At 57.3% G+C, this 26015-nt stretch overlaps 2 protein-coding genes across 3 annotated transcripts; one reads left to right on the forward strand and one right to left on the reverse strand.

Annotated features, from left to right (window-relative positions):
- Positions 1-394: 394 nt before the first annotated feature.
- Positions 395-13417, forward strand: SLC15A3 (solute carrier family 15 member 3). Its single transcript, XM_059404687.1, has 8 exons — positions 395-1341; positions 4293-4582; positions 6874-7021; positions 8414-8524; positions 9228-9396; positions 11023-11181; positions 12539-12694; positions 13133-13417. Exons 1-8 carry the CDS (start codon positions 802-804, stop codon positions 13285-13287), a joined length of 1728 nt encoding a protein of 575 aa, XP_059260670.1. The 5' UTR covers positions 395-801; the 3' UTR covers positions 13288-13417.
- Positions 13337-25919, reverse strand: TMEM132A (transmembrane protein 132A). 2 transcript variants are annotated; one of them, XM_059404685.1, is made up of 11 exons: positions 25717-25919; positions 23114-23328; positions 22654-22872; positions 21579-21910; positions 20170-20319; positions 18890-19085; positions 18649-18792; positions 16509-16711; positions 15561-15840; positions 15028-15219; positions 13337-14612 (listed from the first exon to the last, which is right to left on the reverse strand). In XM_059404685.1, the coding sequence occupies exons 1-11, from the start codon at positions 25814-25816 to the stop codon at positions 13578-13580; spliced, it is 3066 nt and encodes a 1021-aa protein (XP_059260668.1). In that variant the 5' UTR covers positions 25817-25919; the 3' UTR covers positions 13337-13577. The 2 variants fall into 2 exon arrangements, with proteins under 2 accessions (XP_059260668.1, XP_059260662.1); XM_059404679.1 differs by having other exon boundaries at positions 18890-19088.
- Positions 25920-26015: the final 96 nt, after the last annotated feature.

Here is a 26015-nt window from a genome sequence, read left to right on the forward strand (position 1 = left end):
TTTCCAGTTCTGTTGCTGTTGCTTTGGACTGTGATTGGAAGAAGATGCAGCCAAAGCGGGATGGCGGGATGAAACGAAAGTGAAAGATAGAAACAATTCCTCAGGCTCCGGAGGCGGCGGGGGTAGGAAGAGTAGGCTGGGGAAGAAGGGCAGTTTTTAGAAAGCTGGGCAGACAGGGACCCTGTGACCCAGGCTTTCATTTCTCCTGTGCAGCCCACGGCACCATGTGACACAGCCCAGCCACAGAAAGGGGAACCGAGAAGAGACCAGAATTTCCCAAGAAGCAGAAAGCTGGACAGAGGCTGAGCGGGACAGAGAGCCAGAGGGGGCCAGGGAGGAGGGGGGGCAGCGGGGGAAGCAGAGGGGGGGGGGGGGGGGGGGGCGGGGGGGGGGCCGGGGGGGGGCGGGGGGGGCAGAGTGAGCCCTGTGGGAGGGTCCCCTCCCCAGAGTGTAGGCCAGGTGTCACAGGGATAAGGGACGACACTTAAGCCGGGGCGACCGGGGAGAGCAACAGGAAAGGAGGGGGAGGGGCAGAGAGGCGGGGCGAAGAAGGGTCGGCCGCGAGGGCAGCGGTGTTGAGAGGAGGGGGAGAAAGGGTGGGGGGTCGGAAGAGCCAGGGTGGGTGGAGGAGAGAGGACAGAGCCGAGGGTCAGGGCCGGGGAGGTAGAGGCTGGGTGGCCACCGAGGCCGGAGGGGGAGAGAAGGCGAGGCAGAGAGGGCAGAGGGGCAGCCACAGGGGCTGAGAAAGGAGGGCGGCCCGTCCGAGGGTGCGGGGCCGCAGGGCAGGGCCGCAGGCGGAGGATGGCCGCGCGGGGAGCCCGGGAGGAGCGCCGGCCGCTGGTGGCGCGCAGGCCGCGGGCGCCCCGACGGTGGCGGCGGACCGCGGCGGCCGCGGTGCTGCTGGTGGAGACGCTGGAGCGCGCCGCCTTCTTCGGCGTCTCGGCCAACCTGGTGCTCTACCTCAACGGCGCCAGCTTCAACTGGGACGGCCAGCAGGCGTCCCGCGCCGCGCTCGTCTTCCTGGGCGCGTCCTACCTGCTGGCGCCCGTGGGCGGCTGGCTGGCCGACGCGTACCTGGGCCGCTCGCGCGCCATCGCGCTCAGCCTGCTGCTCTACCTGGTCGCCTCCAGCCTGCTGCCCGCCACCGCCTTCGTCGACGGCCGCCGCTCCTTCTGCGGGGAGATGCCCGTGTCGCCGCTGGCGCCCGCCTGCCCGTCGCCCGACTGCACGCGCGTCTCGCCCACCCCGTACTGCGCGCCCACCCTCTACTCCGGGCTGCTGCTGCTCGCCCTCGCCGCCAGCTCCATCAGGAGCAACCTCACCTCCTTCGGGGCGGACCAGGTGAGTGGCGGGCCGCCCCGCGCGCCCGGCGAGGTCCAGGGAGGGCGCAGGGCCTGCGCGGTTCCTGGAGCCGAGACCCAGAGCCAGCAGCGACCTCAGGCAAACCACTTCCCCCCTTCTCTGCTCCCGGTTTCCTTACTGGAAAGAAGAGGGGGCGCTAAGTCTAACAACAATAACGATGGCCGCTACGGTAATAACCGTTGTTGGCTTCCTTGGACCATGTGCTGCTTTCAATGTTTTAACTCCTTTAATCCTCTGAACTACCCAGGAGGAAGGTGGTGTTGTTATGCCCACTTTACAGATGAGGACCCTGAAGTTTCAGTATATGAATCAACCCGTCCAAGGTCGCATAGGGAGCAGGTCAAGGGGTGGGAAGGGTAGCTGGAATTCAGGCCCCTCCAGGAGCCCCATCTTTAGGTGTCCTAGGGAATCTGGGGGCTAGGGAAGGAGTAAGCTCCTTCCTAACCAGCAGAGCCAGAGGTGGGGTCCCATAGACTGGTTCAGATCCCAGCTCTGCCTCTCACTAGCCATGAGCACTTGGGCAAATATCTCAGCCTCTGAGGCCTTTCTCTCTGCTTTTGGACAGAGCGTGGCACACAGGAGAAATTCAATAAATATTTACCAAATGAATGAGTAAGTGCCTAATGAAATGGCTATATAGTTTTTCTTTTTTAGAAAAAAAATGTTTTAAAAGATTTTATTTATTTGATAGAGAGATCACAAGCAGGCAGAGAGGCAGGCTTGTGTATGTGGCGTGGTGGGGGTGGGCAGGGAGCAGGCTCTCTGATGTGCAGAAAGGCCGATGCTGGGCTCAACCCCAGGACCCTGAGATCATGACCTCAGCCCAAGGCAAAGGCTCAAGCCACTGAGCCACCCAGGCACCCCTGATATGGCTATACTTTGATAGCTTCACTCAGTGGGATATTAGACAATAAGTTTAAGTAATATGTAATATGATTAAAACAACCACAGAGGGTGTTAGGAAAAGCAAGGCAGTACTGAGTACAGAATATGATTACAGCCCTTTGAAAAGACTAGGAGTCAGCTAAAATGAGAAACAGGAAAAGGCTGTCACAACAGTGTGATCAGGCCACAGAACTTGCTGTACTTCTCCCTTATTGCCTCTGTTGTTCAAATGTTCTTTAATTGTATTTATCCACCATCATAAAGGGGATATTTTAAAAGAATCATTGCATCCTACCCAGTTTCCATTGTCCCTGCCAAGGACTTACTCATCCAGGCTATTGGGGTTCCTTTGATGACGGGGGACTTGGTGCCCCCAGGGCACCCTCTCCATTCCTTGGCTACTGTTGACTTTCCTTCAGACTAGGAGACTCCCAACATCTGCCAATAGGAATCTCTCTCCTTCCCTTCATTCTGTTCTTTCACTGATGTGCACTACACCCCCGGGTGCCCTAGGCTGCCCTTGGGAGTCTGAACCTGACCCATAGGACAAGATTGGAAACACTGAAATGATTCCAGGCAGGGGTGGACATCACTAGATTTGAGTTCTTTAAAAATGTCTCTGGCTGCAGTGAAGAGTGGGTGGGGACAGCAGGAGCAGATACCCCCAAGCAGTGAAGGACTGCTGCAGAATTCAGGAGGGCAGTTAGATGGAGGGTGTGTGGGTGGGAAGGGTTCGCACCATCTGGCAGATAGCCATACCCAGAAGCCGTGTTTTTAACACACTTGCTGATTTCAGAAAGGGCCATCCATCATTCTTGACAAAGTGCTCATTTTGGGAGAGCTCATTTATATCCTGAATGGGCTGCCTGGTCTTCCCTCTTAGAGCTGCAATTGTCATATTAATTTACATCCAATTAATAAATGGAAGTGCCTGCACATAATGGGGCTTATTCAATTTTCTGTTTGAAAGTCAACAGCAAAAATTCTCATGCGGACATGGTCTTTCCCCTCTAATGCCTAGAGGAGCCCTCAGAATCTCTAAGACTATGCTTCTGTATAGACTATAATTTTACCTTTAGAAAGGCAAAACAAAAACAAAAACAACTCACCTTTTCCCCAACACCATCACAGAATGTCAAGCTTAACAGAAAGGAAAACCAGTGGATTTCGAGATGTGGTGGTTTGTTGAAAAGGTGACAGACGTAACAGAGTACAGAATCGCCTTGAAAATTGACCTCTAGTCTTCACTGCTTTTTAGAAATGCAGATGCCTGGGCCCAGCCCCAGACCTGCTGGGGCAGGAACTGAGACCAGGGTCTGGGAGAAGTAGAATCAGCCAGCACTACTGACCTGAACCAGCAGACCGGAAGGGGGCCTGGGGCTTGACAGTTGCAGATTGATCCAAATCCTGGGTAAAGATTTTCAGTCTTTCTGCCCTTGCTGGGGGGGACTGATTTCTTTTGTTGTCAGGCCAGAACCCGCTCTTGGGGCTGTGTCCGAGGCTACGTCTGCTTTCCCTGATAGGCCCACCTTGCTTGACTGGCCTTAAATCAGAAGGAGCAAGAGGATGGGAAGGGACGGGCCGACGGGTCACAGGAGAAAACTCAGCATTTCCAAATTGCAGAGGAAATTCTCAATTTGACTTTTAACTGTTCACCACATTTAATAATGTGAAATAGACCTGATCTTTATGGGCTTTCTTCTAATTATAAAGGTGATGCATACTGTAGGCCATTCAGTCAAAGACAAAGGAATAAACCAACCAGAAATGAACAAAGTGACATCAGAGACATCTGTTGGGTGCACTTCTCGGTGAAAATTAAAAAAGCACGGTGTGCCATGGGCATGAAAAAACAGCTGTGCCAAACTATCTTGGTCATTAACAAGTGACTCCCAAGGGAAAGGCTTATTCATTCTATCAACCAATATTTATTTAGTGTCTATTTAGTGATCAGGGACCAGGAAAGTGCCTCTGTGGGAGAGGGGGTGCAGGACCTCGTGGCAGGGTGCCCCCGGTCCTCCCTTATTCTCACCCCTGCCCTGCAGGTGATGGATCTTGGTCGCCATGCCAGCCGTCGCTTCTTCAACTGGCTTTACTGGAGTATCAACGTGGGTGCCGTGCTCTCGCTGCTGGTGGTGGCTTTTATCCAACAGAACGTCGGCTTCCTGCTGGGCTACAGCATCCCCGTGGGCTGCGTGGGTTTGGCCTTCTTCATCTTCCTCTTTGCCACCCCCATCTTCGTCACCAAGCCCCCCACAGGCAGCCAAGTGTCCTCTATGCTTAAACTCGCTCTCCAAAGCTGCTGTCCCCGGCTGTGGCCCCAACACTCTGTCAGGTGAGAAGGGGGCTCTTCGGGAAGAGCGCCATGGAGCATGGACATGTGCTGTGCTCCTCCGGGGGAGGCATGGGCCAGTTGGAAGGGCGTTTGGGGTCAACTCCCGTGGTAGTCCTCTAGGACGGCCTGCTGTGCTGGGGGCTGGAGTGGCAAGGGTGACTCGGGATGGTGACCGAGGTCAAGGTGGCAGCAACAGTGGTGCGGCTGATGGGCTCACTGTAGAAAGTGGGAGGCTGTTTGTGGCCCTGATGGTGATGATCGAGGTGGAGGTGTTTGTTAGCAGCCTCGGTGAAGTGAAGTCGGCGGCGACTGACGAAGGCAGCAGGGCTGGCTGGCGATGGAGACAATGGTACCAGTGCAGGCTGTTGGGATATAATATAAGTAATCCAATGCCACACTGGTATTAAGTGTAAGAAAGTCTAAGAGGGCACCTGTGTGGTTCAGTAGGTTCAGCGTCTGCCTTCGGCTCAGATCATGATCCCAGGGTCCTGGGATGGAGTCCTGCATTGGGCTCTCTGCTCAGCAGGGAGTCTGCTTCTCCCTCCCCCTTCACCCCTCCACCTGCCCATCCTCGCTCTCTCCTCTCTCTCTCTCAAATAAATAAAAATATTAAAAACAAAAGAAAAGGGGCACCTGGGTGGCTCAGTGGGTTAAGCCTCTGCCTTCAGCTCGGGTCAAGATCTCGGGGTCCTGGGATCAAGGACATCAGGCATCAGGCTCTCTGCTCAGCGGGGATACTGTTTCCTCCTCTCTCTCTCTCTCTCTGCCTGCCTCTCTGCCTGTGTGTGATCTCTGTCTGTCAAAAAAATAAATAAATTCTTTGGGGGAAAAAAAAAAGAAATCCACCAAACTTGCTCCCCCTGAGTTAGCCGGCAGCCCAGGGAGGAAGGTTCTCAACAGCCTCTCACAGGCACACCGGCTTGCTTCAGCACCTGTCCTTCCTAAAGTTAATTGACGATTTATGCTAAGCAAACCTGTGTCTAGACCCTGGAACCGGTTACGGAGCCTGTCAGTAGGATCTAGATGGAAAAGGGGCAGCACATGTTTGTCCGAGCTGGTGCACTGCTTTGCTGTGGGGTTTCCTTTTAACAATCCAGTGTATCCCAGCAGACTGTCCTGGAATTCAGTGGCTGAAGCCACCGTGTTTTCTTACCTGTCACAATTCTGTGGCGACTGGGCTCAGCCGGGCAGTTCTTCTTCTACTTGTGATGTCATTGTGTGTGGGGGGGGGGGGTCGGTCATCTGGCCAAAGGGGTTATAACATCCAAGATGGCTCACTTACGTTGCTGGTAGTCCACATCTCTTCCCCCATCATGTGGCCTCATGCCTGTGGCTGGAGCTCCTCATGGCAAGGTGGGTTGTAAGAGAGGGGGCTTTCAAAGAGTGAACGTTCTGAAGGAAAAGAGACAGAAACTATTGGTCTTAGAGTCTGATATCGGGCTTGGGGTCCCCGAGCCACCATTTCTGCTCATTCCGTGGGTCAGCCACAAGGCCAGCCTGGATCCCAGGCAGGGGAGCGAACCGGCCGTTGGTGGAGGAGTGGCATCCCACCACGGGAGGGGAGAGGCTAATAGTGGCCATCTTTAGAAATGACTGCACTGGTGTTTCCCTTTTTGGCATCTCAAAGGATGAGGCAAGGCTCTAGATCAAGAAGGGATTAGAAACATGCCCAGACAAAGGGCAAAGGGGGAAGGTCGCAGCAGTGGTTAATCTATCCTGTTTCCTGACCATTTCCCCTGCACCCCTACCCCTCCGCTGCCTCCGTCCGTAGGGAGAGGGCTGTAATGTTGCCTGTTGAGGAGGATGGACTTGGTGATGGCAAATGGGGGTGCTTTGGGGTATGTCAGATCTGGGCCACCCTTTCTCTCTGAGTCAGGCTTGGACTGGGACTTTCCTGCTGCCCACGGGATGCCGGCACTGAGGCCAAAAGTCCCTCCACACTCCGCTGGCCGCAGTCCCTGGTCTTCCTTCTCCCAGACCGCTGGGCTCCAGCTCCAGGAGGGAGGGCTCTTGATCAGCCACCTGTGCGAGAAAGGAGGGGACAGTAAGCACAGTGACAGGGAGTGTAGTGAACAGTTGGCAGGAGGTTGGCTTTGGGGGGAGATCGCCTCATCCACGACGATGATGGTGAAGATGGTGATGACAGTGATGACCGAGAAGGAGATGCTCCTGGTGGAGGGAGGAGATGGGCGGGCTCAGAGGTGACCACTGGTGATGGAGGGGCAAGATAATGGTGGCCGTGGGGGTGGTGATGGCTGCTACTTTATCTGCTGCACCCCATCACCCCACAGAGACCCTCAAGGCACCCAGCCACTGCCTAACCAGAGGTCTCCCCAGCCTGGTCCTTCCCCCCAAGAGGACATGGCCAACTTTCAGGTGCTGGTGAAGCTCTTGCCGGTCATGGTGACCCTGGTGCCTTACTGGATGGTGTATTTCCAGGTGAGCATCCGGGTCTTAAGCTCTGGGAGCGCAGGCTCCCTGGTCGCCTGACAGGCCTCCGCTCTCACCATAGAAGCCCAGAGCTTGTGGAAGAGGAGGCAGGGGGTCGCAGCGTGACCTGTGGCTACGCAGGGCCTGGCACAAAGCCATCCCGGTAATGAATAGCATGAGGAACTCTGGAGACGGGTTTGAGGCCCAGTGCCCCGAAGGTCACCCCGTCTGTCTGGGCCTCATGTGCAAAACGGGGGATGTAGAGCCCCCCCGCCCCCAGCTCAAGAGCAGTCAGATCCTCTGATGTGGCAACGGAGGCCCAGGGTTGCCCAACGCCACATAGCCAGTCAGGGACGAGCTCTGTGGGTTGAGTCCCCCACCCGGGCTGTGTCTCAGAACCGCCTGCAGAGTTTTTGAAACTGATTCCATGTCCCACCCCAGACTGTGGGGGGAAGGCTCTAGAAGGGTAAACTTCTCAGGTGAGACTGGTACCCAGCCTGTCTGAGAGTTCTCTGCTTCCCACCATCTCCTCAGGGGAAGGCTGGTGGTGCTGGGGGCAGGGGGGGCGGTGGGCAGCAGCTTATAGCCCCAACTTTTAGCCTCCAGAGGACAAGGCCTTTGCCTTCCATACCCCCTTCCTAGGAAGCTTGTTGTGCATTTACCGAATATGGGTGTCGTGTGGGGCCAGCCTGCTACTTGGGGTGACACAGAGGCGAGGGGACAGGGACATGAGGAGGGTATGTGCATGCGTCCGCGGCTGATTCTCAGAATACGGACATCCTCACACATCCAGTTGGTGCATAGCTGCTGTCCTGAGCACCCTGAGTGCCCTCTCCTGCCCCAGGCCCTCCTGGGGGGATTTTCCCGGTCCCCCAGTTTTATAGAGCAGCTAAGAGGGTGATGCCCAGTGTGGCAGTGGGTCCCCTAGAGCCTGCCCAGAGCCATTCCGGTGGGCCAGGGCCTACCTGGGCCCTGTGCTGTGTCAGCCCGTGGGATGCAGCTTGGTCTCAGTGTCAAGGGACAGCTCCCCGTGGGGACAGCCATGTCATTATCTTCCCCATGTCAACAGACATTTCTCCACACCTCCTCTGTGCCAGGCCCTGGAGACACCAAATGTGAGTCAGACCAGCTGTGCCCAGGCTCTGGGATAAGGCTGCACACAGGGCTCATGGGCCTGGAAGCAGAGAGAAGGAGGTTCCCTGACCTGGCCTGGCTCCTGAGAAGGAAGGAGAATGGGGGAGGGGGTGGGGTTGGTCACATCCCCTGAGGCTGGGAGAGAGGACAGCTGTCTGCCTGCCCGGTGCTCCTTCTGAAGAAAGCCCATGGAGGAGCTGGCCGGCTCCCGGGCTGAGGGGGAGGCGGCCAGCTCTGTGCCAGCCACAGCTCCGCCCCTCTTGGCAGATGCAGTCCACGTACGTCCTGCAGGGTCTTCACCTCCGCATCCCGAACATTTTCCCAGACAATCCCGCCAACAGCTCCGCGGCTCTGGGAGCTCAGCTCGGAGGCTACAAGGTAAGAGGCCAGGGGGGGGTTCAGCCCCCACGGCAGGTGGTACAGGGTGTCTCCTCTGTAAACAGAAGGCAATGAAGCTGTTTCCACGCCCAGGGGTAGGGGGTCCTCAGGGAACATAAAAGCACCTGGAGGATGGGTCAACTTGTGCCCCAGCCCAGGCATCCTGCCAAATTGCTCAGCTGTTCCAGAGAATTCGGGGCCAGCTTTGCTCCCACTCACTGCCGCTCTGAGGCAGCCCTCAGCACCTTCAAGGTGCACTTGGGTCCCTCAATTTCACCTTGACTTCCCTCACTCTCTGGGACGCCTGGATGCCCAGATGTCTGTCTTTCACCAGAACTTTCCAAACCAGTTCCTTGGTGTGTCAAAGACTCATAACATCAAAGACCCTCAGAGCTGAGGGTGTGACATTTGCCACTATACCTTCATTCCTTGCCCAGGGCAGACATCACTAGTCCATCTTCACATGTTTTCATGTGGAGCCCGAGAATGTTCCAGACAGCCGTTACCCACTGATAGAAGCCAGAGGAACCGATTTGCCATCCTCTGATTTAATCCCACCCCTGACTTACCCAGCGGAGGAAAGTGCATTCCAGAGAGGGGAAAGGGGCAGATCCTGGATCACCCAGGAGGCCAGCGCTCCCCACTCCTGTCCAGAGCTCCTTCTGCACTGCTAGCCTGTCTTGCTTGGCCCCCTCTTACCCAGATCCCAGAAGCCTGGCTCCTCCTGGCCAACGTCGTGGTGGTGCTCATCCTGGTGCCTGTGAAGGACCACCTGCTGGACCCTTTACTGCTGCGGTGCAAGCTGCTTCCCTCGGCCCTGCAGAAGATGGCCCTGGGGATGCTCTTCGGCTTTGCCTCTGTCCTTGTGGCAGGTGTGTGGGCCTTAGTGGAGGGACATGGGGAGGGAGGCTGGCTCTGCTTTGGGCTGATGCTGGAACCGTGGGTCTAGGCCATGTACACCCTCTCACCGTGGGTGTCAGTCTTGGCTTCCCAGGGGGTGTGAACTGAAGGGGACCTTCCTCCTCTAGCCCCGTCTCTGCTCGTCAGATGAGGGAACTCAGGCCAAGAGATGCAAAAAGATTTTCTCCAGTGTCGTGGAAGCTCCCTGAAGACAGGTTTTTTTTTTTCTTTTTCATTCATTGCTATGAATAATGCACATGGCATCCAATCAATGTGTTGGAGAATTTTTCAGACACTCAGACACTTGAAAAAAAAGAATTTATTATTTATTCTCTTCCTTCTTCTAGTTCAAAATGATTTGAAGCCATTTATGACAAAGGGGTCCTGGTGACAAAGCCTTTCATGCTACTGCACAAACCTCCGTCCCTTTCACTCAGCAACTCAGTGATCCCGAGGTTACTAAGCATCTTTGAGCTCCGTCTTTGCAATGGGGATAATAATTCGTTCAGCCCCAGAGCAGGACCCGAGTTCTGCCTCATGGAATGTAGTCTAGCCGGAGTGTTGTGCGGATTAAAAAAAGGCGAAGTCTGTGAGACACCCAGCACTGTGCCTGGATTATGAGGAGCCAGGGGAACCAAAGCTCAAAAACCAGGATTGTGTTGCAAGGACAAAAACAAAACTAGGTTCTTTTTCAACCCCTGCTTTAATGCAGTTTGTCCTAGTTCATTCCCATAGCAATCCTGGCTTTTTTTTTTTTTTTTTTTTTAAGATTTTGTTTATTTATCTGGCAGAAAGAGACAGTGAAAGAGAAAACACAAGCAGGGGGAGTGGGAGAGGGAGAAGCAGGCCTCCTGCTGAGCAGGTAGCCAGATCCGAGTCTCAACCAGACCTGGGATCATGACCTGAGCTGAAGGCAAAAGCTTAATGACTGAGCCACCCAGGCGCCCCTTATCCTGGGATTTTTATTCCTACTTTTTGCATAAGAGCACTGGGTCTCAGGGAGCTTAAGTGATTTGCCCACGGTCACACAGCTAGCCAGTGCCCGGGCTCAGGACTGGAACCTACACCATCACCTCCTACCACATCCAGTGTTCATGCCACAACAGCACAGCTGCCTCCTAAGCAACGAAGGGGAAGGAGGTAAAAATAAGCTTGAGAGCCAGGTTAAAAACTCTTCTGGATTTCCCGTGGTATCAGGGAAATGGGGCTAGCTGTGATACCAGATGCTGGCTGTGACATCAAATCCAGCGCCAACTCCTCATCAGCTTGGGTGACCCTGGGCTGGTTGCTTAGCCTAAAATTGTCTTTCTTCATTTGCAAGAATGCATATTAAATGCCCAGCAGATAACAGGCTCTCAAGTAACACAAGCTGTTCCTGTTTATGAGTGCAAAACTGCATTCTTAGCAGTCATGGCAAAAGTCGAAGAGTTGAAGCTCAAATCTCGGACCTCCAGCCTGCTCCCAGGCCCATGTGCTTTTCCTTTCCTGCCACTAGGTCCCTGGGGACTTAGTGAGTACCAGCCACGAGACAAGCTCTGCCCTGGGCTAAGCTGGGCCTGGCTATTTATATTCCCCACCCCCACCCCCTTCCACCCAAGGAGGCCTGGAGATGGAGCGCTTACAGTACATCCATCGCAACCAGACGGTGTCCCAGCAGATCGGGAAGGATATGTACTACGCAGCTCCGCTGTCCATCTGGTGGCAGATTCCTCAGTACCTGCTCATCGGGATCAGTGAGATTTTTGCCAGTATCCCAGGTACCCTGGCCCCCTCCCCTGCTCTCGCGCCAATGACGGGCTCTGCCTGGTGCTGCCTCGAAGTCGGATGTCTCACGGGTCCAGCTTCTGGAGTTCATGGGGGTAGAGGAAGGCCAGGTTTTCTGGGTGGGGCCGAGTTCACCCAGGGGAGACTCACCAGCTCCTGCTTTGTGCCAGGCAGTAGACTAGGCACTGGAGGTTTGCAGGTGGTTAAGACATTCCCTACCGACTTCCCACATGGTCCCTGGTGCTGTGTTCTTCATCCCCCATGTCTGTGCGGGTGCTGTTCCCTGTGCCTCAGGTTCAAAGTAAACCCTGCTTTCCCCATCACTGCTGAGCCGAAATGCCAACTCCTCCATAAAGCCCTGGGCAGAGGGAGTCCTTCGAACCTTCTTTCCTTCATCTCTGTTGCGGGTCTCTGTGCTGTAATAACGCAGGACGTTTGCAGCCCCCGCCGGGCTGTGAGCCAGAGCTGTGGAGTGGAGGTTGGCTCTTTGCTCAGCCAAGTAGCAGGAGCAACTTGGCCGGAGGCCCACGGCTAGGCTCTTGGGGGACTCACTCAGAACTGGGTAGGGGGGCGGTCACGAAGACAGTAAACCCAGGGGAGGGCTATAGTGGTGACTCCAGGGTGTAGGGAGAGTCCCTGGGTCGAGGTGGGGAGCCGGCAGGTGGGGAGGGAGGGCAGAACTCAGCTGGTAGCAGGAAGGATGTTTGCAGGCAGGGGGAACAGCAGATGCGGAGAGCTAAGCCTTGTGGGGAGTGTGCAGGGGCTGGGGAAGGTCGGGGCCAAACCTGGATGGATGTTGCCGTCTCTCCCGAGGGCAATAACAGACCCCCCACCTCCCCCAACAGGGGACTATGGCAGGCAAAGGATCCCGATCCCATTAGAGTTTTTTTTTTAGACAGACCCATCTGGCTGTGTGAGGAGGAAGACAGGAAGCAGGGGGGTGGTTTAAGAGGCATTTGCAGGGGCCGGACAGTAAATGACTGGGGGCTGCGCTTTGGCCTGGGGCAGAGGGAACAGAAAGGGGGGCCGACAAGAAGTTTCTCAGGTTAAATCAAAAGGATTTGGCGATGATGTTGAAGGACGGTGGAGAGGGCGGGGGAGAGAGAGGTGCTGTCCCTGAAATGGGAGACCCAGGAGGAGGGGCGACAGAGCAATGTTGGGAGGGCATCCAGGCGGAGGTGTTCAGCCAGGGGACTAGATGAGCAGGGCAGAGGCAAGGGGGCACGGGGGCACGGGGGTCATCCTAGCCTCGTGGTGGGCAGTCATGCCAGGGAGGCCAGGATGGAGGCTGGGCAGGCCCCATCTCTGCTCCTCCAGCGGACGCTTGGGTCTCCCCCCATCCCTCTGCAGGCCTGGAGTTTGCGTACTCGGAGGCTCCGCGCTCCATGCAGGGCGCCATCATGGGCATCTTCTTCTGCCTGTCCGGAGTGGGCTCGCTGTTGGGCTCCAGCCTCGTGGCACTGCTGTCCCTGCCCAGGGGCTGGCTCTACTGCCCTAGGGACTTTGGTGAGTGTGGGGCCCTCCCTGGGGAGTGGGACCTGGGTGGTGGGAGGCTTGGAAAGGAGGTGGCAACTAAGTGCTTTGACCCCAGGCCCAGTGAAATAGCAGCCTGGACTCAGAAGAACCGGGTTGTAGCCCCACCTTGGCCAGTTGCCCATGTGGCCTCCCCGCCTCGGGCCTCAGTTTCCCTAACTGTCAAAAGGGAATCCGTGTACTCGACAGACCTCCAAGCTCCTTCCTGCTTCTGGAAGTCTGTCGTTCTGGCTGAAGGGTCACCTTTCTCTGGGGTCTTAGTGTTTTAAACCCCGGAAAGAACATCTGATGGGGACTCACAGGCAGCACAGGACGAGAGGGCTGTCTGTCCACCTACTCCCCACATGGCTTCAGCCGCCAGTCCCTGGGGAGCCCTGCTTGACCCAAATGCCAACCCCTCCTTTCCCCCAGGGAACATCAACAATTGCCGGATGGACCTGTACTTCTTCCTGCTGGCCGGCATCCAGGCCGCCACGGCCCTCCTGTTTATGTGGATCGCTGGCCGCTACGAGAGGGTAGCTCAGGCCCCAACTTCCCAAAGCTGTCCCAGCAGGGACAGGGGCTGAACACCTTCCCCGCCCTGCTCTCCCCAGGACACAGACAGTCCAGGCCCAGTGGAGGTTCCTTGAGTTTATTCTGTACCCAACGTTAGGATGAAATGGTTCATAAATAAGGGGCATAAGCCCTTCCTCACGAGCATGGTCCATGATGGGGGTGGGGCAGGGCAGAGGGGACCTGGGTGGGCGTCCTTTGGAGAGACCAGATGAGGGACTTGGATCCGCAAGCACCAGAGGGTGCTCGGGAGGCTGCCTGGGCTGGCGGCTGACGAGGCGGAGCCAGGCAGGCTGGGGAGGGGTCAAGAGCTGCCCCGGATCCTCTCCATGTAGCTGCGCAGCTCCTCGGGGTCCTTCAGTCCCATGTCCTCACATACCCAGCGGATGTCCTCCTCGCCCGCCACCAGGATGGACTGCACGGCAGGGGCCCCTACGGGCTCCTCAGACGGCTGGGCTGGGGGGGCTGTCGCAAACGTCACGAACTCTACGCGCTTCCGCCGCCCCCCGGCTTCCTTCCGGGCCAGGGTGCTTGAGGAGCTGGTGGTGCCCCCAGAAGGGGCCTGGGCCATGGTCAAGGCTTCCCCTCCTGCCCCAGTCTCGCAAGGGCAGCCCCCCTCCCCCTTGGGCAGGCCGGGGGACTGGCGGTCCAGCTGGCGGCTCAGTTCCTCCTGGTCAGTGCCCAGCCAGACCCAATTGTGGGGCTGGGGGGAGGCAGGGTCGGTGGCACCGTCAGGAGGCTCCTTGCGCTGGTAGCGCAGCACGAAGACCACACCGTTGACCAGGAAGATGAGGATGGCCAGACAGAAGATGCCCAGCAGAGCGTACATGCCCAGCTCTAGGTCGGTGACCCGCTGAGGGGCAGGGACCATCTCCTCCTCTTCCTCCTCCTCTCCAGCCTCTGCCTCCTTCCCAGCCTCCTCCTCCGCCCGCTCAAACTTGCCCCTCACACCCCCCTTGTCCCCAATTCCACCCGCCTCCCATCGTCTCCCTCCCGTGCTGGCCTTGGTGTCTGGTGAGCTACGGGCAGGGCTGGATGGGAGGGCAGGGGCCGGAGTAGGAGCAGGGGGCAGCCCCAGCCAGGCAGTGCCAGAGGCCAGGGGGACTCGGTGGCGGCCCCGGCGGCAGGGCTCCGGCGGGTGCAGAGCCACGTGCAGAGGCAGCCCCTCGGCCCCTGCCCCACTCACCACCACCCCGAGCTGGGCACCCCGCTCCTCGGCTGGCAGGACGGCACCGGGCTCCTCGGCTGAGACAGACAGTCCCAGGTCATGGTGGTCGTAGAGCTCAGCGGGGGCCAGGGTGTGATCAGAGAAGGACAGCCAGAGGGAGAGGGCCACCTCCTGTGGGGCACACGGACACAGGCAGAGACACGCGAAGGCACGCACGCATGCACACAGAGACCACTCCCACAGAGACAGGCCACACGGAGGAGGAGAGATCAGAAAGAAAACAGACACAGGCAGATGGACAAAACACAGGGAGAGAGGGGACGTGTGTCAATCACCTGTCTGCCACTCAGCCCTGGGGTCTGAGTTATCGGGAGGGTCCTCAGAGCCATCTAACCAACCTCCCACTGCCACACTCCAGCCGGCCACTGCTTGATCACCTCTATCCACAGAGAGCTCACTACCTCACAGGGCAGTCAGTCCTCATTCTGAAAAACCCTAAGGTGAGGGGTCCAGGTGCCTCCCATCCCCCTGTCATTAGCCCCCACTTGGAGATGTTGACCTCATCCCCCTGACCCCTGGCTGTCACCTGCTTTGGGGCGGGAAAGGCTGACTGTGCCCAGCATGTGGCCGTGACCTCCCCGGGGTGGGCAGTGCCCCGGCTCAGGGCCAGTGAGATGCCCATCACCGGCTGCACCCGCAGCTCCAACACCGAGACCTTGTCATCCGTCACAGCCAATGCCTGCTCTCCCAGAATGGAGTCAGTGAGTGGGGAGCGCACCTGAGGGTGAGAGGGAGCTGCAAGTTGTGGGGGGCCAGGAGAGTACACAGACAGCCCCTCCCCTCCAAGCCCCATCCTCTGTACACTGCGTTTCCCCACCCTTTGCCCTCCATACGACCAATACATACCAGGACCCCGATCCCATGCCTCGGGAACAGTTCCCTCCTCTCTCAAGTCCTGGCCCCCACATATCCAACCCCAGCCCTTCATGCTTTGAGGGTGTCCCCCATTACACGGGCCATCACTGGGTTCATACCTGCTCAGGTACACCCGGGGCCCATTCTGACATTCTTCACACCTACCCATGAACATTCTGGGGGCCTTGGGTGGGCTCTACCCACCTCAATGGAGGTGACACCAGGCTCCCGGCCCACTAGGATGCGGCCGCCCTCCAGCGAGGCTACGCGTGGGTCCTGCACATGTGCGTGTGGCGCCACGAGGTGGGACACGTCCAGCAGCCAGTCGGGGCCAAGCAGGTGGGTGAGGCGGCGCCCGCCGTCCAGCGGGTGGGCCGCGAAGGGGACAAGGAAGCGCACGCTGGCCCGCTGGTACTGCAGGCGGCAGCCACGGGCTCGCCGTTCGGCCTCCTCTGCCACCCCAGCGGCCTCGGGTTCCGGTACCCTGGGGGTGGGGGTAGGGAATGGACAAACCCGGGGGAGGGCTGTCGGCTCAGGCTCCACCCCAGCCGCAGAGGGTCCCGGTCTCTGGAGACACGCAGCTGCCCCTCTACTGTCCCTCTATGTGTGGGTGCCCTGCCGCAGTCCTATTCCTAATTGGTGCTTTTGCCTGTCCATCAGGCCGCCCTCCTCTTGCTCCTAATCTGAATTCCTGTCTCCGGGGGAGGTGGAGAGATCATCTCTGAGCGGGGAGACCTTGGGGTGCTCATTGTCCAGAAGGCCTGGCTCAGATTCCTGAGACTGCCTCACCATTGGGCTCTGGTGGGACCCTCTCGACCTTTACTGAGCTAGGTGCCATCTTAGGCTTTGAGGACCCAGCAGTGAACAGAATAGGCAAAATCCCCCGCCTTTAAGGTCTTACATTCTCAGGGAGGAGAGTGAAGGCAGGTGGGGTTAATCAGGCTACCCAGTAATTAGGAAATGATCTGGACTTCGGAGAAGGGGGAGAGGGAGCGTGGAGGTCCGTGATCACAAAGTGGTCATAGGCCGGTTGGTGACAGGCAGGTGGGTAGGAGGAACCAGAAACAACGGGGCTGGTTTTTTAGACCCCTGGCCATGTTCCCTGCACCATCTCTCCGGTCCCAGTGCGACTTCACCAAGGCCTCCACTCACCCTTCAGCTGCGCCGGGGACCCTCCAGCCTCGGACCTGCTCCAGGGTGGTGTCGCTCAGCTCCACACGCAGGGGCAGCAGCGGGGCCCACACTGTCAGCCGCAGCGAGGCCCTCAGCCGGCGCCACCAGAAGTCCACCCGCACCCCGCGGGCGCCCCGGCTCTCCTTGCCAGACACAAACACAGCATCACAGGTCTCCGACACCTACGGGAGGGCAGAAGCTGGGCTAAGCCTTGGAAGACAGGGCTTAGCCATGAGGGGCAGGGCTGAATTTCATCCTGCATTTTACTGGCATGTCTTAAGAGTAGGAAGATTTCAGCAAGGGGCACGTAGGTGTCTTAGTTGGTTAAGGGGGTCTGCCTTCAGCTCAGGTCATGGTCTCAGGGTCCTGGGATTGAGCCCCATGTGGGAGCCTGCTTCTCCCTCTGTCTTTGCCCCTCGCCCCTGCTCATGCTCTCTCTCAAAATCTTGGAAAAAAAAAAAAGGTGGGGGGTTCACCATGCCTCCAAGATTCAATCTGGAGGAACCACCCATTCCTCAAGTTCACCCAGGGCTCAGCTGGGGAAACCAGCTATTTGCCTACAAAATCATTCTCTTGGTAGTGGAGAGTTCAAACCACGAATTTGGCTCCTCGTTAGTGCTGACCTCTGACTTTTGTGTGGGAGCCGCCTGGCAACCATCTGCAGGCAGAGGGCAAGACAGACCTACCCACCCGAGAGCCCTCAGGAGGGAGTCACTCACATAGGGGCAAAGTGCCATCGTAAGTGGCAAGACATCTTTTCCAGACTGGCAGCCAGGAGCTAGGACATGCAAGCTCTGGGTTTCCCCTCTTAAAACTTCAAAACGGGGGCGCCTGGGTGGCTCAGTGGCTTAAGCCTCTGCCTTCAGCTCGGGTCGTGATCTCAGGATCCTGGGATCGAGCCCCACATCAGGCTCTCTGCTCAGCAGGGAGCCTGCTTCCCCCTCTCTCTCTGCCTGCCTCTCCGCCTACTTGTGATCTCTCTGTCAAAAAAAAAAAAAAAAAAAAAAAGCTTCAAAACGGAGTAAGTTGCCTACCCTTTTTTTAATCTCATGGATCATTACAAGGCTCTAATAATTACCATTTTTAGCATCCTATAAGTATTACATTGCATTAAAAGCTGCCGTGGCTTCAGCTGCTGCTCTCTGCTGCTTCAGTGTCTTAGGGTGATTTTAATTCATCTTTTTCCTTTTTTAAGAGAGGGAGAGAGTTAGGGAGGGGCAGAAGGAGGGGGAGAATCTTAAGCAGGCTCCATGCCCGGAGCAGAGCCAGATGTAGGGCTCAATCTCACGACTCTGAGATTTTGACATGAAATGAAATGAAATCAAGAACTGAGCCATGCAGGCACCTCTGGGAGCTTCTAATTCTTACAACAGTCTAATACATTCCCATTTCAAAGCTTAGAAACTGAGGCTCAGAGAGGTGAAGAGACTTGCCCATGATCACACAGCTAATTGATAACAAAGATGGGTTTTCTCCTCTCTCTCTCTTTCTTTCTTTCTTAGATTTATTTATTTGACAGAGAAAGCGAGAGCTAGCGCACAAGCACAGGGGGAGCAGCAGTCAGAGGGAGAGGGAGAAGCAGACTCCCCACTGAGCAGGGACCCCCCCCCAGTGTGGGGGCTCAATTCCAGACCCCCAGATCATGACCTAAGCTGAAGGCAGATGCTTAACCATCTGAACCACCCAGGCACTCCCAGAGATGGGTTTCAAACTAAAATTTGTGGGTCCCAACATATATACTCTCCCTCTTTTTTTTAAAGTAGGCTCTAGCTCTGTGTCCAACATGCATCTTGAACTCAGGACTCCACGATCAACAGTCACATGGCCTACTGACTGAGCCAGTCATGTGCCTCCAAAGTATGCACTCTTAACCCTCCCACATCCGATCATTTGTCAATGAACGTGGAGGTGCCTAACCTGGGTTGCTGGGGCGACACAGCTCCCACCTGACTATGGAGAAAGGTGGTGGGAACAAATGAAGTTGAATCTGTGGCTTACCTCCACGAGGTTTCTGGTGTGAAGAAACAGCTGTTCTCTTGGGGACCCGAGTGGGGAAGGGGTCCATGCACCCCCGTGCACACAAGGGTATACTCACACGGGGCTGGCACTCGCTACTCACCTGCAGGACCTGGGTGTTGGCTGACTCGCAGCCGATCTGCTCTGTCACCTCCACCAGCGCCCCCCCGCTGTCCACCGTGACCAGGCGCACGGGTACACGGCGCGGCTCTCCAGTCAACAGAGCTGTGTTCACCAGCTCCTCGGCCTAGGGGCGGGTGGGAGGGGTGCAGGAGGAGCTCAGCTCCTAGCTCTTCCCCTCACTTGGCCCCAAGCCTGGCCAGGCACAGGAGGGGACTCCTTACCTTGGCCAGTGGGACAAGGGCTCTTATATCCCGCTCTGACACCAGGATCTCCCACACCATTTTGTCCTTCTCTGCTTCGGGGGCCTGGCCTGCATACTCCAGCTGCCATGTGACAGGGCGAGTGACCGCCACACCCCCACTCGTGCTATTCTCCACCAAAAAGTCCACCCACAGGAACTCTGATAGTTCGAGGGGGCTGCTGGCCGGGAGAGAGAGAGAGAGAGAGAGGCTGAGCACTTGCTAGTGGCCAGGTGCTGTTGTCAGCACTTCTAGATTGTGAGCTAGGTCCTAGGATAACCCTCAGTTTGCTGGGGAGAAAAAAGAGGGACGGAAGTCATATAACCTGCCCAGAGTCACAGAGTGAAAAGTGGCAGGGCTGGGATTAAACTCAAGCAGCCCGGCTCCAGACCCTCAGCGCTCATACACCCTCGGCCTCTAGAAGATCCACGTAGCCACTTTGCCACCCTCCCTGGAAAGGCTGCTTGCCTTCCTGCCTCCCTACTCCCCCTCCACTCAAATATCCACCTTCCACAGCCATTGGGTGGTCGGGGAAGGCATAAAGCAGCCGGGGTCAATTTCTACCCAGGAGGAAGAGTCACTTCTAAGGCCCAGGACTGGCACTTGACCCCCTGAATCATAACCCTTGCAGGTTCCTTTGATCAAACACTGGCTGGGTGCTTGCTCTATATTTTATTTTCACAGACCCTAGGGTGTATATTATCATCCCCACTTTACAGGTGAGGAAACTGAGGCTCCGGTCAGGAGAAGAAGTTATCGGGGGAGGTTAACCAGCTTGCCCGTGGTTATTCATCCAAAATGTCAGAAACATGATTCAAACCTGAGCTACCACAGTCATGGCCTTGGCCTAGGCTCAGAGCACCAGTAAGAGTTCATAAAGTTTAACCACAGCTGAACTGTTTCTGAAATAGTAATGGCCCCAAAAAGGGGACCCATTTCATGTGGCTGTGGGAGACAGGGTGGCAGCTGTGAGGGCTGTGACTGAGCGGTCAGGATGGGCTGGCATCCCCTGGAACTAGATCATAGACACTTGCTGTCCGGGGGCATGGATACACAGTAGCTGAATAACTTCGCTGTACCCAGACATGGATACACAGTAGCTAAATGAATTAGTTTCTGCTCTGTGCTGCTTCCTTGAAGGAGTGCTCTGTGCATGCTCAGATGGGAGGAGGGAGGGAGGCAGCCCGGGAGCCCCCTTCCATTGGGCCCCAGAAAAAATCTGCTCTCTCCTTTCTCTGGCACCCAGGGAAAGAGTTGCCCACCTGGAGTCTGGCCCTGTGGTTCCGGCACGGTGGCAGGTAATGAGGGTTGTATGGTGCTTGGAGCCCTTAAAGCGGTCCAGCTTGGCAGTCCAGAGGCTGGGCTGGGCTGGGCGGGCAGCCGTCACATGCAGCCCCTTCTTCACCTTGATCCTGGGAAGGGGACAGAGGCCCAGTGTGTCAAGCTGGGTGCTGAACCACGGACTGAATGAGGGACACAAGTGTCGAAAGACATCTGCCTTCCGTCTGGGCTCCCCAACTGCGCTCTGAATATTCTGCTCACCGTCCTCCGGTCCAGAAGGACCCCATCTCAGTGCAGGTCAGGGCACAGAGCTCTCCCTGCCTCAAAGACCCACTGCCCACAAGGTCAACTCTAATCCGGGCATCGAAGCCCTCCAGGATCTGGTGAAGTTTTGTCTTTAGCTGTGACATCCCTCTGTCACTCTGCTTCAGCTACACCAAGTTCTTGCCCCTCCACACAGCTCATTTACGCCTCTGAGTCCTTGCTCAGGCTGTGCCTTCAGCCCACCCTGCCCTTCCTTTTTTCGACTGCTCATTCTTCAAGCCTCCAGCAACTCAAATACTGTTTCCCTTAGAAAGCTTTTCCTGTGCAGGATGAATTTCCCCTCGCCTCCAGCCCTCACCCAGGCCCCACCACACCTGGGACCTCCACCAGAGCACATAATCCAGTGCGTGCCATATAGCTCCTTCCCCTACCGCTGGGGCCAGGTGGGGACTCGGCCTTGCTCCTCTCTGTAGCTCCAGAGTAGAAGGAGACACAGGGCTGGGCACGTTTTAAGTGTCTGAGAAAGATCTAATGAGTGTGCAAGTGGGCACAGGAGAGTGGGAGAGGCACCTGACACAGGACACACACAAACCCAAACATGGGAGAGGAGATTCATACTCTGCAAATCCTTGTCAGTGGAATTGGGTTGGGGGGCCACTTTGGGAGAACTTCCTGCCAGGAGGGACACAAAAAGGAGGGCCTTCCTGTGGGGAGGAGTGAAAACGGACGTGCAGCCAAGGGGCAGGCGGGAGAACATGCAGATGAACTTGACTGGAGCAAACACTGTTCCTGGGGCATTAGAGCATTAGCCACTCCCAGGTACCGCACTTTCCAGTTTCTAAGTCCTCTCCTGTTTTCCCTCCCCGGAGCCTCAGAGCTGCCCTATGAAGCAGGCCGTGTTAGCCAGGGGAAGGGGAGCTTCCTATTTCTGACTCCGAGTTCAGGGCTGTGCCCATGGCCAGGTCTTGCCGGGCCTGGAGAGACTGGGGTGGGCCCGTCTTTGCAGAGATCAAGGGTTCCAGTAAGAACCCCTGAAGGAGAAAGCATCTGTCCAGTCTCCCTGCAGAGGTTCCTGCCTTCAAACCACCGCCCCCACCCCCAACCCTTCCAGGAGCCCAGAACTCACCGCAGAGTCAGGACACTGGCTGTGAAGTTGTGCCGAAGCAGGACAGTAGCACTGAAGAGCTGGCCGGGCCGCACGGGCACATCAGGCACCCGCAGAGTCACTGCCTCGTCCAGGGGCACCTCCTGGTACTGCGGGGGATCTGCTGGGCGCAGCTCCACAGCACCCACTGGGAGGGCCTGTTCCCTGGGGTCCTCCTCCCCACCAGGGCCGCAGCCCCCAGGGCCCTCAGCGGCGGGCTCCAGCGTGTAGGCCAGCTCGGCCCTTGTGGTGGAGCCCTGGGAGAACCAGTGGGAGGGAACCTCCAGCTCCACTACGCAGGCACCTAGGGAGGGCTGCAAACACACAACGGCCACGGTTGACCCGGGGCAGGGGAGCGGTTTCCAGCACCCACAGCAGGAAATGCAGAGCTGGAGGGGGTTCATGAAAGGCAGGACCAGCACGGGCCAGAGACATGTCCCAGGTGACTCAGTGACTGGGGCTGGGTCTCCGAACCCGTCCAAAAGCCACACTTCGACTTTGGGGGACAGTCTCATTCCAAAGTGAGCCAATCCCAATGCCTCCCCCTAACAATGCCCCAGGATCACCTGGACAACATCTCAGGTTTCGAAGAATCCCGAAGCCCGCAAAATACCTCTCCCTGGCGGATCCCGGCACCAAAACAGTGCAAGATGCAATTATAAGAGCAATTCTAACAATAGTGCAAACACTTGCTGAGGGAGTACTCTGGGCCAGGCATTGGCATTGTACTAAGCTATTGCACTCATTTCATTTGCTCTTTATTCCAGCTCCATATGAAGTATGATCTATTATCACCCCATTTTATAGATGGGGAAGCTGAGTCCCACAGAAATTAAGTTACATGTCCAAAGTCGTATACAATAGCCCGACTTCCTTAAGGGGCCCTCAATAACCCTTTCAAAGGGTCCCCATGAAAGCTAGCAGAGTGGGAATGGAGTCAGCTTGTCTGGGACTCTGAAACCACCCAGAAGTGGTAAGCTCTTTCTTCCCTCGCCCAGGACTACCCTCTGGCTGGCACAGCAGGTAGGGCAGGCCTAGGTAGGGCCTGCCCACTCACCTGGAAGTGGCAGGCGCGGTGAGCAGTGCCTGCGGGGTGTGTGGCGTGGAGCCGGGCGCAGGGCAGGCTGCCAGGCCCTGGTGGCCAATCCTGCCCTTTGAGGTGGAAGAGGACTCGGGCATGGGGCTCCGCCGGAGTCACAGCCGATTCCACTGACACAGCCCGCACATCCCAGGGCACTGGCCGTTGGTGGGGCTCAGTGACCCGTGGGGGGACCACCTGGAGGGAGAATGGGGTTGCTCAAGTAAACAGGGAGTGCAGGGAAGCAAGACCTGGAAAAAGGGGATCCCAGGCTTCCAGGCCTGGTGCGGCAGAAGAGAGCATTTACAGGCCTCAGTTTCCCCCTCTGGAAAATGTAGAGCACAGCTGGAGCTGGGGAAGAGCCTTGAGCCACGCACAAGCAGACCTCAGCTCTGAGTCCTGTTAGCCTGGGAGTCCGTTCCTGGGGTCCTCTCCTTACCTGCTGAGTGGCGAACGGTGGGTAGGAGGCCCGGAGAAGTGGCTGGGCCCTGGGCCATGGCTGCAGGAGCAGAAAGGTCTCTGATCGGGAGCCCAGAGAGGAGTTGGCGGGTGGATAGTGACCCACTTGCTGCACACGGAAGTGCTCAGGGGCATCAAGGAGCTCCAGGGCTGCGGGCAGGTAGACGGGGCCCAGGGGGTCCTGGTCACAGCCCACTGCAGAAGGAGAAGGCGTAGCGATGATGACAGCTCCAGAGCTGGCCAGGGCTGAACTACGCTCCAGCCTGGGGCACAGTAGCAGTGGGCAGTGGAGGAAGAAAAGGTTAGAAATGTCCCATCCCCCCAGGATGGGGGGGAAGTTGTCCCATTTCACAGAAGGGGAAATGGATCGTAGCACAAGACAGGACCAGGATGTGAATGTATATCTTGGCCCGGGTGCCAGCTTCCAAACCTTTCCTTCATCCACCTTCCATAGGCTCAGGCCTTCCTTCCCTGAGGAGAACCTTCTCAGCATCCCCTCCCCATGCCTGCTCTCTACCTACGTGCCTCTGGTATCAAGCCATCTGTGGGGCAAAGTTCTCCCCAGACAGGGTCTGCGTAGTGAGATGGTGATGAGGGGAGCTTTGTAGAAGCAGAGACCCTTTCTCTGTCCCTGGGTCCTTGGCCAGACTTATCCAGGCACCCACCCTCCACTTCCATCATCACCATGGAAACCGCACACTGGTTTCCTGAGCTTGCTCCCTTCCTCTCTGTCAACTGGGTACCGCAGTGCAAAAATGGGATTGGGATTGGGACTTTGGGGGAGGGGGGGACCATGACCCTGGGGAGAGCCAAAATATTCAATGAGTAGGACAAAGGACTCCTAAGACCGCATCTGGTTTGTACCAACTATTGGTTAGCCCTAGTAATAATAAACACTTTCGGACACCAACTATATGCAGATGACTATTTAAGACATTTACATATATTAACGCTTCAATTTGTGTAATTAACTCTGAGAACTAGGTTCTATTGCTATGAATTCCATTTTACGGATGTGGAAGATGAGGCTGAGGTTAAGGGACTTGCCTGGGGTCCCCCAGCTGGAAAGTGGGGAAGCTGGGAGTCAGAACTGATATTACACCCAGAGGGATACCCTGCTTCTCCCCGTGGCTGTTTTCAAGGGTGAGCACTTCCAGCCTCACTCCCCAGACTGTGGGTCTCTCCCCTCGCCCTTAAGGTCATGTTGTCTCCTTAAGGAAGCCCTTCTTGATTGCTTGCTCTCCCACCAGGCCCCTAATTGCCTCATCTGAATTGGCTGTCTTCCTGTCTATTGACAGGGGGACTTGTTGTACTCATTCTTGAATCCCCCAAGCGGGGCATCTCTCCCTGGACAGGATGTTCTGGGAGCCTGGAGGACTGCGTTTACATCTTAATTCTGTCTCAATAAAGCCTGGGTCATTTAACATCTCAGAGCCTGAGTCCTCACCTGTAGAATGAGCATTTAGGGACAACTGTGAGTAGGGGAGGGCTTTGTAAAGTGTGGCGCGCAGTCTGGAGGAGGGGTTATCTCTACTGAATAATGGATGTGACAAGGCTTCCCTCAACTCTCTGTGTAAGAGGTTATTAGGGCTCCTGCTGGGTCCCCTGGGGAGGGGAGCAGGTGGCTGAAAGGAGCCCTTGAGCCAGCTCCCTCTCTGCCCCATCCTGGGCTGGGGCACTTCACGGTTTCAACCTCTTTCAAGATGTCCCCATCAAGGAGCTTGTATCTGAGACAGTCCACACATCCTGCCCCCAAGTGTTAACAGGTGAGTGACTGGCTTCCTGAGGGCAGCCCTTGACCTCGGTTCCTCCTCCTGTTCCACTGCCTGGATAATTACAAGACGCTCTGTGGCCTGACTCCCACGGACTCCCAGCACTCAGTGCTCGGCTCTTGCGGTGAGAGTGAGGGGGGCCTAGAGAAAGCCTCACTATCTGCCACCCCCCCACACCCAGTTCTCTGGTGTCATCCGCCTGGTCTGACCCCCATCCTGGGCACACGGGAACCGCTCCCCCTTCCTCCAGTGACAGGGATCCCCACAGAATTCAGGAAGGCACGGATGGGGCAATCCCGGGAGATTCCAAGGTCAGATCGCTCCTGGGGGCAAGGGGAGGGCGGCTATGCACCTCGCAGGTCCCAGGCAAAGGGGTTGCTTCCCAAGCCCGTGGGGGCAGGTCGATGGTGGGTGAGTGGGTGTGGGAGAAGGCTAGGAGCTCTGTGGACCGCAGATTAGGGAGCTGGTGCGCCTGAGCCAGGGGTAGCCGGGTTAAATGCCCGGGCGGGAGGGGGAGCTCGCGGAAGGTGCGTGGGCTGGCGGTGAGAGCCCGGGACTGGCTGGTCCTGGATTAGGAAGAGTTGCCAGGTTCTGGAAGTGAGGGAAGCAACAGAGGAGCTCGACTGGAGGGAAGATCCGTTTGGGGGCGGGGCGGTGGTGAGACCTCCGGTCCTCAGGGCAAGCTGCGGGGCGACCCGCTCCGAGCTTAGTCCGGGAACCCGCAGCTCCCCGCTGGCCGCATCCCTCCTAACCGGCCCGGGCCGGGCCCTAGCCACGCCGGGTCCCGCCCATCCCCTCCCCTCCCGCTGACCTCTCACGACGTCCAGGGCCAGGGCCACCAGGAGGCAGAGCCAGGGGCCGCAGGGCCCCCGGGGAACCCACGCCGCGAGCCCCGCCATCCCGGCGCACATCCTTCCCGCGGAGGGCGGGGACTAGGCGGGTGGCTCAGGTGGCCCCCGCCCGCCCGGCATCTCCCGCGCCCGCTCCGCGCCGCCCGGAACCCGGCCGGCTGGATCCCCGCCGCCGCCTGCCCGGTCGCCTGCCCGCGGCCGCAGCTCCCAGACAATGGAGCGGGAGCCGGAGCAGGAGGGTGGGAGGGAGGGAGCGCGG

Source organism: Mustela nigripes, chromosome 1 (assembly GCF_022355385.1).
Source record: "Mustela nigripes isolate SB6536 chromosome 1, MUSNIG.SB6536, whole genome shotgun sequence".
NCBI classification, from domain to species: Eukaryota; Metazoa; Chordata; class Mammalia; order Carnivora; family Mustelidae; genus Mustela; species Mustela nigripes.